The 13,547-nt window shown below is 33.0% G+C and overlaps 2 protein-coding genes across 3 annotated transcripts; both read right to left on the bottom strand.

Annotated features, from left to right (window-relative positions):
• Positions 1-1,004: 1,004 nt before the first annotated feature.
• On the bottom strand, positions 1,005-6,448 carry LOC129320401 (zinc finger CCCH domain-containing protein 64). 2 transcript variants are annotated; one of them, XR_008595777.1, is made up of 11 exons: positions 6,286-6,447; positions 5,924-6,197; positions 5,310-5,437; positions 5,075-5,196; positions 4,355-4,472; positions 3,381-3,832; positions 2,867-3,152; positions 2,337-2,430; positions 1,953-2,098; positions 1,603-1,799; positions 1,005-1,514 (listed from the first exon to the last, which is right to left on the bottom strand). XR_008595777.1 is itself a non-coding variant. In XM_054965836.1 (10 exons), the coding sequence occupies exons 1-10, from the start codon at positions 6,355-6,357 to the stop codon at positions 1,671-1,673; spliced, it is 1,821 nt and encodes a 606-aa protein (XP_054821811.1). In that variant the 5' UTR covers positions 6,358-6,448; the 3' UTR covers positions 1,005-1,670. The 2 variants fall into 2 exon arrangements, 1 of the variants encoding a protein (XP_054821811.1); XM_054965836.1 differs by having other exon boundaries at positions 1,005-1,799; positions 6,286-6,448.
• A 1,553-nt stretch (positions 6,449-8,001) lies between these two features.
• Positions 8,002-11,441, bottom strand: LOC129319436 (translation machinery-associated protein 22-like). The gene is made up of 7 exons (XM_054964500.1): positions 11,067-11,441; positions 10,627-10,716; positions 9,537-9,589; positions 9,340-9,421; positions 9,174-9,241; positions 9,001-9,084; positions 8,002-8,463 (listed from the first exon to the last, which is right to left on the bottom strand). Exons 1-7 carry the CDS (start codon positions 11,203-11,205, stop codon positions 8,407-8,409), a joined length of 573 nt encoding a protein of 190 aa, XP_054820475.1. The 5' UTR covers positions 11,206-11,441; the 3' UTR covers positions 8,002-8,406.
• Positions 11,442-13,547: the final 2,106 nt, after the last annotated feature.

Below are 13,547 nucleotides of genomic sequence, written 5' to 3'. Positions count from 1 at the left end.
TTTTCGTTTCAATATTTTATTTTGCAAGAAGCCTAAACCAAGTGGTCTGCGAAGGACATTTTAACATTGAAATATATTAAAATGTTTTTTCAACTATAATTTATAGGAAAATAAATTAATATAAAATATAAAGTATATAGCAAATTATACTTTTGATGAACAATTAAGATTTTTTATGGTATTAAAAAAAGCTTGAATTATTGATGAAACATAAGACTCATATAATGAAATAAAAATAAGAAGGTATTTTTGCACTATTTAAGAAATTAATTAAAGCTTGTAAATTTAACTTGGAATACTATATTTGTTACTCTACAAAAATCAAGGAACTTGTTCTGTTAAAATCATGGATAAAGTATTTATTTTGACCCTCTTTTGCATTCTAAAGAGCATATTTATTTTAAATTTGGCCAGCATTTATTATGCTTTTAAAATAATATATCTATTTGTAAAAAGGCAAAATTTATTTACTTAACTTTATATATTTAATATATTATCTAATTAAATTAAAACAAGTAAATTTTAATATATTAATAATATTAACAATAAAATTTTATCACAAAAAAAATAATTTATAAAAAATTTACATGTCTTATTTTAATTAAAAACAAATATTTTAAATATACAAAATAAATATACGAGTTTTTTCCTTTGTGAAAAGCCCATAAAAATGACAGAATGCTGCAAGCTTTTCATTCATGAAATTGAACTTAGCTTTTTCTCTTGGGCATTACAAGACATTTTTCTGAGGCAATATATCAAAAAGAAACATGAATCTCATAAGACTGCTTTATAATACTTAGAGACATCTTAATGAAACTCATTTTGCCTTAAATATGATATGACCTTGTGTTATAAAATTTTTGTTAGTGAATTAAAGTGGAATATCATACGGAGCTACAAATTTAGCAAACAACCTAATATATGAGAGGTAACAATAATAGCTAAGACTCCATCCCACATAATAATGACCAAAACAACAATAGAACTGGAGTACCACAAGATTATGAACTCTAAGAAAATTCTCTATTTGTAAGTTGCACATTACAAATACAAATTCTAGTTCACTGCAAGTGTAAATTTTGTAAGATCCATAACAAGTTACATATTTAGCTGAGGAAACAACCACCTCCAAAACCTGAGCCTCCCTATCTTTCCCAACAAATAAACCATTATCAACTTCTTGTATAGAGCAGTTGGACATCCAACCTGTGTGTATCTATGCATTAACAAAGCTCCTCCGCAAGCTAAAGATTGTGAGGGAAGTTTCAAGATCATGACAACTGCTTATTATCCACTGTATGCAAGTAGAATACTAAGATATGAACTTCAGCAGTCCAGCACCATGGACCACTCCCACCTTAAGTAAGCAGTGTGCGTAAGGTTGCACATCAAACTTCACCCACGTTTGGAGAGGCACAAGTTACAGACAATCAGCCTAATGAAGGTGAATATGACCATAGGACTGGTAATACCAAGTAATCAAATCACGTCCAATGTGATCATGAAATCACCTAAACAGAAATTATAGAAGGTAAAACGTTCAAATTTAGCTGATTGTGAGAGTCAAACATGCAGCATCTCAAGCAATCGACATATTACCAAGACTTAGAACCACAATGATCATGATGGTGTGGTGGTTGTACATAGAGAATTTGGTGAATGAATGATCAACAGTTTGGATCAAATTCTTGAAATCGACTCTTAAAATCTTCAACCATTTTTGTTTCTTCCACCTTGCTGTATTTGCAATTCCTCCAATCTGCCTTATCCGCTATATTAAGCAAGCCTGATACAACCTGATTCATCATATTTACAGATCACACCCTCTTATTGATAAATACAACAGTTATTAACCATATAACAAAAACATACAGCTAAAGGACATCCTCTCCTATAAAAAAATGTGGAGAAAGTAAACTAATATTAGCAAATCTCTTTCACAAGCCTACCTCACGACCAAATTGGGAAGGAAATTTCTCATTATCTTCAATCTGATGCAACAATATCGTGCTTCCTGGTAGTTCAACATAGAACAAACTTGAATTTCCATCAAATTGTGCCCTCAAAAATTTTCTTCCATCAGAATCGCTATCAACTGAAAAGTAGTAATGAAGAAAAACATAAAAAATGCAGCAGAAGCAAAATAAATAAATAAATAAAATAAAAGAATAAAACAGTTGTTCACAATTTTTCAAGTCAAAAAATTAGCAGCATCAGTAAGCCAGGACATGAAGCAAGGCCATGCCTCTAACAGACAAGAATTTAAAAGTGGGAAAGGGGTAGAGAGCTTAACAGATGCAGCTCAGAACAAGAACTGAAACATGAATACTTACATTTCTTAGCCACAAATTTAAATCCTAACTTTTCTGCTGCTAAACTGAATATTTTTTCAACCAGTGCTGCTTTGGAACTTGGAATAGGAACAACCTACATGAACAAGAGGAATTATAGTTTTAACAAGAGAATCAAAACTACAATTTATCATCTCAAGGTTGACTTGATATAGTCATGAAGAGAGAAAAAAACAAAATGCCATCCACAGCTTACACCTGTCAATTAAAGCTGCACAAAAGCTAGCTAACAAAACATGGTTTCACCCGAGTATATATTAAAACTGAAATCTATATCTATAAAACTCTAACATACCACATCATTCGTGAGCCAAGACCAGTGATTCTCATTTTTCAAAATCCATGTAGCATACCACACACTAATTACTCAAATTATACAATTTTTGAGTGGTGTGGGGTGAGGGCAGAGGAAGGCAAGCTTGCTTATTTAATAGATTCGACAGATACGTACCAAGCACTCACTCTTGTCAGGATTTCACCCAAGTGCACGCTGCAACAGAAATTAATTTTACCTGAAGATTGGCATGACTACTACGTTTGGAAACCCACTCAAAAAAGATGACTTGCTTTCCTTGACTCTTGTAGTACATCCTTAGGCTGTTCTGGAATTTACTAAGCTCAACTTCGTGTTCTGCTGACGGTGACAATGTATTTGGCAAATGCTCAACTGGTATTAGTAGTACATGATCTTCAACTACTGGACCTTTAGCCAATGCACAATAGTAATTTTCACCAATGCTAGTGATCAAATGTAACTCCACATTGGGGCTTGACAAGCAAAACCAGCACTCTTTTGACCTACACATGTATAATAGGATCGAAATTAGAAAGTTAATGACCAAAAAAGCCCAAAAGTTCGTGACAATGGAAGAATTAAGCTAACAGATATGAAAAAAATTCTAGATAGAGATTTTCCTACATTAGTATTGGCACAACCGAATAATTCTCAAAACGTGGGAAACATTAATAAATAAAACAGATAAAAAATTCATTATAGAAAATAATGTCAAAACTTAGAAGGCTAACCTTTTAGAACTAGAATTTTCAGATCTTGGCCTCCTGTCAGCATAATTCTCCCCTTCATGTTGCAAGCTGTGCTTAAAGCTGCAATCTGGACCCCTTTCACATTTCCCTTTGTTTAAGAAATCAAAACAAACACCTCTAATGTACTGCTCCCTAGCATCAAAATCATGTCGAAAATTGCACTTTTGTCCCCTTGGACAAGAACCAGAGGACAAGAATTTAAAACACAATTTATCACCATCTCCAGCTCCATGTCGCTGTCGCTTTTGAGAAACATCATATCTCCAATATTGAGAATCAGAGACACTATCACTGGATCTCTTTGTGGTGTCCTTGGGAGAACTTCCTTTCTCCACAAATGTGTATGGCGATAAGGTGGTATTGGTGGTTTTCGTGGCAATCTCAGTTGAGGACATGGTGGATGCAGGCGTGGGAGAAATTGCATGAATAAATTTCTGGAAAGCAGATGGGAAGAAAGATTTTACAGCAATGAAAAGCAACCATTCTTTCAGTTAAAAAATAAATTATCACCTAAAATGACAGGTTCATATTTTCCAGAGATCCAGAAATAGAGTAAATAATTCTTTTTCCCAACAGCTGAATATACAAGTCTACGAATGACAAGTGCAACTAGTGCAGTAAATAATTCTTTTTCCCAACAGCTGAATATACAAGTCTACGAACAACAAGTGCAACCAGTGACGGACGGACACATGGACAGACGGACGCACACACAAACGCACAGACGCACAGACGCACCCATTTTGTGCAGGAAATCACACATTTCACTAGCAAGACCAATTGAAGAATCCTAATACAACAACAAGACTGATCCCACAAAGCCTTATTGCACTAATTGAGGAATCTTAATATCTAGGAAAAAAAAATTACAATTATCATAAGTAACAATAAAGGATATATAATTTTTTCAAGAAAGGACAATTTACTGATAGCATAGAAGTATCCAAAGACTACACCTGCTTATCTTTATTTCCAACAGAAGCAAGCCCTATGAAACGAGTCACATGCACGGCTTCAATATTAGAATAAGGTTCACGAGCATAGTAAATACCTTTAGTACCTGAAATGTGATAGCTAAAAGCAAAAGTGTATAAGGCCACAAGAGAGCATGCAAAGGCATGTTTATAGCAAATTTCTCCAGCAAAAGTGATAGGGTTAGATTCTAAGCCATTAGAAATATAAGAATAAATGTCAACAAATCAGATTTTCCTGAGGGACCCTCCAAGTTTACAATTAATCTTCTGGGTACCTGTCCAACCAAATCCCCATTGTTTTAACCAATTGTGAGATTGTCATCTCCAGTTACATCTGGATTGCAAATATAATAGCCAATATTTCTCTCTAATAACAAATTTATAAACATGATGTGAGAATGAGACAAAGTCACCCAGTCAAACAAGGAACTTGAGATATAAACCTGTCAAAAGCAAAAGTGCAAAATATGAACAAAGAAATCTAAGTATACAAGTACCAAGAAAGCATCTAAACTATTATTTCAATTGTTTTGTTGAGGAACTAGTGCATCCTGAAGTCCATTTCAACTAAAAGATTGCCCATAAAAGTTTGTTTGAAAAGGTATCAAAGCAGAGAGGGAGAGGGAGAGGGAGAGGGAGAGGGAGGAGAGTACATAATACCAGATATCCATCCAAACTCTAAATGTTTATAGAGATACAAACCGTGGTCTAATCTCTCCCACCAACTCTGCTACGGTTGAGTCACTCCCCATGGAATCTGAAAGTCCAGCAGGAACGTCTGAAGCATTTGCTCTATTTGTGACCCCACTAGGCCATTCATTAGTGATCACTGATTAAGGAAATCCTACAACTAGATTAATTTCTAAGAGACAATCAAGTGGCATTAGGGCTATAATATATATTGATGAGGAATCACGCATACAAATTAAGGATATGTCAAGAACAAGTCGACTATTCCAGGTTCCTCAGCTACTGCTCTCAAAGCATCAACATCATCTTGGCTGTAAACTCCATACTGTTGAACATCTGATGATTGTCTACCGGATAAGTAGGCAATAGATAACCCTACATACGACGTAGTAAATAAGATGCAAGAAAAATCAAATTCTCAAAATGAGATTCGTTCTTCAAAATGCCATCAAATCAATCAATCTTTTACAAAAGTGATCAGGTAAATTAATCCCTTGATCAAAAAATTGTAAACTACAGTCTCTGGGTTCCCAAAAACACACTATTAAAAACACAGAAAAAGATGTGCGCCAAAATTTGGCCAGATGTTCAACTCAAATAAATAATCTCATACATTGTGGTCATTGCCGGAAACATAAAAGCCCGTCGCTAAAAGGGCATATTGAAATAATTAAACTTGAAAACTGATGGTTATCAATGATATTCTCAAAGAACGAAACAAAAACAAAAATCTTCAATGATTGAGATGCAGCCGAACAGAGTCGGACAGCTAGGCTCTTCAAGCTACTTCTAACAATAGGATTAAAGAACATGACTTAGGTAAAAAGTAGAAATTTCATATTAGTCAAGCAACAAACATACCCAAGAGGGAGAACTTGCCACTGCCTTTCAACCAATACAAATTCTCGCAAACCTTCAAGCCATCCATTTTGAAGCCACAGTTTGCCGGCTCCTTAGAAGCTGTTAATAAAACTTTAGGCGCACCGAAGCCATAGTCGCCGATGAAGTAAGTCGGAAGAGGAACCTGCGCTCGACCCTCAATGTAGTCCATGAACTCGTCCAGCTGGTCGGAAGACTCCGGGAAGAATTGACCCACGCAGAAAAGCGCATCGAAGGGACCAGCCGATTTATTGACCTGTACAGAATAATTGAATTCAATGAAATGGCAAAAGAGCAAGGCAAGGAATCAAACCAAGAAAGAGGTTAAAAAAACAAGAACGAACAGATGAAACACGCTTGAAGAGCTGGTTGAGGCAGCCCATAACGTCGCCGCATAGTAGGATTCTCGGAGCCATCGTGTACAATAGTAGCTGGGTGAAACTAATCGGGGAGGAGAAGAAGCTCCAGTGCCTAAGAACTAACCGGATTCATATTTATACTATATCATTTTTTTTAATTACAAATACTTTTTGAAAAACTATTTTTCTGTTTGAAAGCACAGGCAGTTATTGCTATATATACTGAAAGGGTGTTATTCATCCTCCCTTAATTTAAAAATATAAAATATTTTTAATTTTTTAATTATTATTTTTTTAAAAAATACCTCTATTAATAAATAATTTTATATTTACTGTAGAATATTTAATAGAAAAATATAAAAAGATAAAATTAATTAAAAAATAAATAATTATTTTATTAAAGAATGAGATTCGATTAATCATGTCTTATATTTTTAAATAGATGGAATATATTTTTTAAAAGTATAAATTTGTCACGCGATAATTTTTCAAATGAAGTGAGCCATTTATATTTTTATTAATCTGAATTCATTTAATCAATTCTTATAAAAATTAACTAAATTTATTCATCAGTTACTTTTTAATAAAAACTAGAGTAAACACATCCATTTACATAAAACTTGAGTTAACCTTTCTACATTTTTTGTAAAATTCCCTTCTTCGTTTCTAATTTATGTTATTTATAACTAATAACTAATAATTATTCATTTAAAAAGCGAATAGAAAAAACTAAAAGTGTTTACAAAATTTTATTTTCCTTTTTTTAACGCTATCCTCTATTTATTTTTAACTGAATATATTATAGACATCAAACCATCACTTCTTCCATAGAATATATATATATATATATAGAGAGAGAGAGAGAGAGAGAGAGAGAGAGAGAGAGGGGTAACTTCTATCTCCAAGACTCCATCCAACCTTGGACCTCTATGCTTAGCATCCATTGAGTAAACTTTCATCCACATTACTGGTAGAACTGGTAACAAATTTACAAAAAGTATATACAGACATAAAATTAATGGGGAAAAAAAGAAAGAAATAGGTCTCATTTGGTTTGCTAGAAATAAGCTTCAGGAAAAGGAATCAGTAAATTTTTTTTTAAATTAGTTGACATGAAATTTAATGCTTGGAAATTGAAATTCAAGAAAAAAATGAAAATTTGGTTCTCACCTCAAACCCCTAGGAAATTAATTTTGTGGACCAAAAAACCTTCAATGATTTCTCAAAATTCCAAGACACTTCGGTTTCTTTGAGCTCCTTCTTCATTGGCCAAGCAATCACGTCCCTCCTTCGATAGAGCTTCTCACCTCCTCTTTCGCTTGCTTGGAATCCAACCAAGCTCCTTTGTTTTGCTTTGTTTCATATCTGCTTCTCCTTGCAACCAAGTTCGAAGATATTGGTGGTGATAAGGATACTATGAAGTTGAAGATGCCGGTGATGAGGAACTTTCTCCAAATTTTCCTCGTAGTCCTCCATCGAAGCTTCTCTCTCGTCCTCCAAAATTGAAGCTCTGAGATAGGAGGTGAAACTTCTCCATTGTCATCCACCATCGAAGCTCTTAAACAGAAGGTGATAGGAAATGATGTGAAGATCGATAACAGATGTTTGAGGAGCAAGAACTGGGAGATGAAGTGAATTTTTGGGTGATAATTAATTTTATAAATAGATTTATTAATTTATAACATTTTTTTAGTACAAGAATTCCATTTAAATTTTCCAGCACACCAAACTACACTTTCGAACCCAATTCATTTTTCTTTTCCACCACCATTTCCAATTCCATTTCCTTCAAAATGCTTCCAGAATACCAAACAGCCTAAGGAATTCTTCAACTATAAATTAAGAAAATTTGTCCACCAAAAATATTCTCAGCATCTCTCACCTAACCAAAAACCGCATTGCTAGTACCCTGATCATCTTGCTTTTACACACAACCCTTCTATTCAAGAACAGTATCATTTTGAACACATGTTGATACCGCAAGGGGATCATCAACAAATAGACCTCATTGGCCAAAGATATTGTTCAAGTTCACTGCTTAAGTAAGTTCATAGCACAATCCTTCAAAAGTACAGCTGCAACGAGGAGCATATCCAGATTTCAAAGTTAAACAGCTGGAACTTTTTTGCCATCTTCTATAAAGAAAATTGCAGTTTCTGGGACCTGCATGAGAAAGACATCATGTCAATCATATAAATGCTCCAAATTCTAGACGTAAATGGAACTAATGAAACTATGAAGAATCAGAGTACATGCATTGCCATCAATAAAAGCACACGTTTTGTTAAAATTACAAGAAAACAATTCACCACTTTAACAATTAGACTATGAACTGTGAAAAAAAACCAGCCCCGTCCCTTTTTCAGTTGTAGTTTTACACATCCATATTTCCAATAGATTCCAGTATAGCATTCACTGTTGTCTTTACAACTTGACATACAAGAAATAGAATTACATAGGTATTATATTATGCAGATTAAAAAAATCTTGTCAAGCATTTACATCATTCCTCTCGACAAGCACATTTTTTCCTGAAATTTTAGTTTCTCAGCCATAAATAACCAAGTGAATTTATGAACGATAATTTCACTGAGATGAGATCGCTCGACTTTTCTTCCTTTTTTCCCATATTGACTATAGAAATATAAATTCAGCCAGATTACAATATCAATCAAACAACTGATAATCAAAATGTCTCACATCAGGCCAAGTTTCTGTAATGAACTCCACAATGTCATATGATATATCCCCTTGAACGTCAATTTGCTCTTTCTCAGTCGGTCCCTGAGACCAAACAATACAAAACGCTGTAAGACACCACAATCTTCTATTGAAGAATTAATCATGTGTCCATCATCTAATAACAGAAAAACCTTGACAACAGAAGCTCCTGTTGCAAACTTTTTCCCAAGTTTCTTTGAAGCATCACTGAGTTTGACACCTGAAATGTGATGAGAGAGAATGAGTTAATGACAACAATGACATCAACAATATAAGATCTTGTAATCAGGGAAAACTTTACGGCAAAGTATGGCTCACCAAAAAGGTCCAGGCCTTTGACAGTTGTGATGCTTTTTCGTTTGTTTCGTATGACCTTTTCAATAACAACCTCTTTCTTATCCTGAAGATGGGGAAAAGGTCAGTTCTCATCATATGAACTGATTACAACGATAATGTTCAGTGTCATAACAATGGGAATTTCTGATTCAAAAGGGTGCAAAAATTCAAAGAAATACCTTTTTCTTTATTTTCCCACCCGGAAGACGTTTTACATCTTCTTGCTTGGGTGCTGGAACATCAAATGATTCAAAGAGGGTGGCTTTATAATGTCATTTCTATAACCAATAGGCATGCAGTATATGAAGTTTTGGTCTATAGCCAAATCACTGATCAAAATTTATATGATACATATCAAACAGAACGTCAAAATTCACAGGGATGCCATGACAAGTCAGATCTGAAATGAATGAGAATCTTCATTTTCATTGATCCCATGAAAGAAAAATTATAAGAAAACATTGGTGGTTTGTTAATTAAATGTACCGCATTATTAATGGATGCAACCAGAACTACATAGCATTTACAATGAATGTATCCAAATTCTGAAATAGTAAGACAAGATTTAGCCAAGGAAAGCTATCAATCACAAGTACAATTTCTTAAAGACCAATTGTTGCCCTAATATTGGAGTTGAAAAAGAAAAAAAGGAGGTGCATCTTACAACACCAACTGCCAACTTCACTCACCCTTGGTTATAGACTTGTAGTTGCTAAACTGCTTTATAACTCATTCCACACTATTATCAATAACTGCTTTTAAAAAAGGAACGGAAACATTATAACCATCCAAAAGCCTCCAATTTGGAATGATGACAGCGTGTTAAAATGGGTCCCAAATCATCCTAGCCCAATTCAGCCTATTAGCTTTTGAACATCCAATTAATGGTTTGGATGCTCAAACCATGTTCCCAGTCAAGCCATAAATGTAATTCCTTTCCGTTATTCTTTCGTGACACTACATAAGTTATTCTCTTCTTTCACCTTCAAGCACAACTTCTGATCCCTCCAAAAGAACCAGGAAACTTCCAGCTTCAGCTAGTTCAATGTCCGCATCAAAAGTCATTCTTGTAATTTCAACCAGAAATGCGCGGAATTGTTGGACAAATTTGCCATGTGCAAATTATAACAAATGACAAGTGATGGGTAATGATTGGTAAATGGCTCAATTTTTTTTCGGAAGTTTTAGGAGATAATAGCAAGTTGCAAAGTCCTTAAGCATAGGAAACAGCTAAAACAAAATTTTGAGCAAAGCAACAAGAGAGCTAACCTGAGGTAGCGGCTCCATCACTAGCCTCAGAAGCTATACTGTTATTCTGCAACTTCTCAGCAACTTTATCAGCTTCCTTTTCATTAGCCTCTGGAAAAAGGGCGGGGGGACACGAGTCAAAACTCACAACACCCAAGAAAAGGATATAAACAAATTACTTGGAACAGATTACTATTATTGAAAATAACGAATAAAACTCCATTTAGGTCCTCCAACGATGCCTCACGATCAATTGGATTAGTCAAAAAGCTTTTAAGAATTTGATTTTGTTTCAATCTCATAACGGAAATATTGCAAAGTGCTGTTAAAACAAAAATCAAACATTCAGCACCAAAGCGATACAAAAATTATTTGAGAGCAAATGGTACTAGAACAGCCTTCCGGAGGATCAAAACTGAGTTTTACTAGAAAGGGATGAAATCAAGAAAAATGCAAACGACCTTTTAGAAGATCCGGGTATAGGTCCGGTACGTTTTGGACCAACCAGGGTTTGCATTTGTCGAAATCGGGTCCGAATTCGCAGTATTCAGGGGGCAAACTGCAAACAGAGCAGTATAGTACTCGAATCGGCTCCGCCATGGCAGAACTAAGTCAAAGCTTGAGCTCTCCTTTCAGCTGCCTAGTGTATGGGAGAACGAGGAGTAAACAGTTCGGTTTACGAGAGCACGCCTACGAAGAAGACGGTGAGGTTCTTAGGAATGCTATGTATGAATATGATCTTCCCGAAGCAAAAGACGGCACAGTCTGAGTATGCGAGCAATTCAGCAAAGGAAATGATCAAGGGACAATCTCGTCTAGGCGCCCAAAGGGGGAAAAAATTGCACTTCGAGCAAAATGCGCTCTAAAATTATTTTATAGGCTCAAGGGTTCCTTCCTTTTCGAATATGTGCTAAAAAGAAAGACCATAATTGCCTTTAATGGAAAAAAGGCAATAAATATAGATTTAAATTTTTATAATTACATATTCATGAATATATAATTTTAAATTCTCATATTAATAAATAATTATTTATTAAAAATAAAATTTTTATTTTGAATTGAAGTATTCGTCTTGACCAATTTAATAAATTTAAAATTTAAAATTTAAATATTATAAATACATATTTATCTATTTATAAGTTAAAATTCATAATTTATAACTTCTTATATTTAAAATTAAAGTTTATTATGACAACAACTTTAGACTTATAAAATTATATGTTCATTTATTCACAACTTTATATCTACATATTAATAACTTAAAATTTGTCTTAATCAATTAATAAATTTACAATTTAAAATTTAAATATTTATAAAATATATTCATTTTATTCACAAGTCAAAATTCAGAATTTATAAGGTTTATTATGATAATAAATTCAAATTTTTATAATTAAATATCACAAATTCACAATTTTAAACTCATATATCAACGAGTAATTATTTGACAATGAGCGAAGTTCTTCTTTTCTCACTAAAGATAATTGTGTATTTTTTTTAAATATATTTGCAAAACAAGTACTTAGACTTACAAAATAATTTTAGAATATATTGATTCTTAAGTGTATTTTTTTTTTTGTTTTGAGGCCTTGGGTGAGATTGTCCCGATGATCAAGCAAATGATATTAAAAAAATAATAATGAACGGTTTGGATTAATCTCAAATCCCAGACTCCAACAAGATTTTTGTAAAAACTCATCTAACCTCATCAATAATTCAATATAATAAATAATTATTAACCTACAAAGAAAAAAGTATTGAGCTATTGTTAGTTTTCCATTTACATGTATGTATTAACATGACTGACAATTAGAGCCAGTAATTCAGGCAAGATGGACTCAATTTTGTTGAACTTATTCAAATCAGGTTCAAAGTATTTTATTTTTTTTAAAATTTCATATAATTAAATTTGATCTTAATTTTTCTTGATCAGGTTCGAATTGGCCCATTGGGCTTGGCCAAAATAACCTGCTCTACATACACATAGAGATAAAAATTTTAAAAGTCAAGCTTATTCGGGCCAAGCTTGTTCAAATCAGACTTAAAGTATTCTACTTCTTTTAAAAAGCCTATATAGAGAACTTGACCCTAACCTTTTCAGGCTTGGCTCAAGTTAACTCCCTATATATAAAAAATAATATAATTACTAATATTAAAAGAAAAAATTATATACTTAATTTTATATATTTAGTATTTATTTTTATTAATTAAAAAAAGTAAAATTGTAATATTCACATTCAAAGGTCATAATATTAACCTACGTATACAACAGGCTCTTTGATAAAAACAAAAAATTGCAAGTTAGTCCACAATCTATCTAGTGCCTGTCTAGTTTGGATTAGAGTTGAATGGATGAGATTATACATAACGATGACTTTTAAAAGTGACCTAAGTAATGTTGATAAATCATGATTTTTGACTAGATACTCTCTCTCTTTTTTTTAAGTGATTATGAAAAAGTTAGCTCTATTTAAATTATATTCATCAAAACCCTGGTTAGATGTATAATTAATTAAAAGTGTGATTTCTGTGAAATTGTTTATTGTTAAATTTTCTATAAATGTTATCATCAAATATAATTTAATAAAGACCCAATCATGATTTTTTGAACACTTCCATATTTTAATAGATTACACCCAACGTGCGGCAAAAAATCCACCTCACGATTGGTGGGATTAAAAAAAAAAAAACTTAGACAGTGAAAATGTACTTCATAATCACTTCTACTGGCTTAAGCAAAGTTATACAGGATTTTTTTGCTAAAAAAACATCGATCAATCACCATCAATACAAAATATAAAAGATGTCAAGAGTATAACATTTTACTTACCATGCTTCCAAATGTTTTTTTTTTTTTCAATCCATAGATATCTTTATATTATAGATAATTTTATTTGAGGTAAAAATTTGTATCTTAATTAATTATATTATAAAGGATTAAT

Source organism: Prosopis cineraria, unplaced genomic scaffold, assembly GCF_029017545.1.
Source record: "Prosopis cineraria cultivar Desert tree isolate PC_DT_omini unplaced genomic scaffold, ASM2901754v1 PC9, whole genome shotgun sequence".
NCBI lineage: Eukaryota > Viridiplantae > Streptophyta > Magnoliopsida > Fabales > Fabaceae > Prosopis > Prosopis cineraria.
Note: the sequence above shows the minus strand (reverse complement) of the source record. Positions and strands in the feature narration are given on the sequence as shown.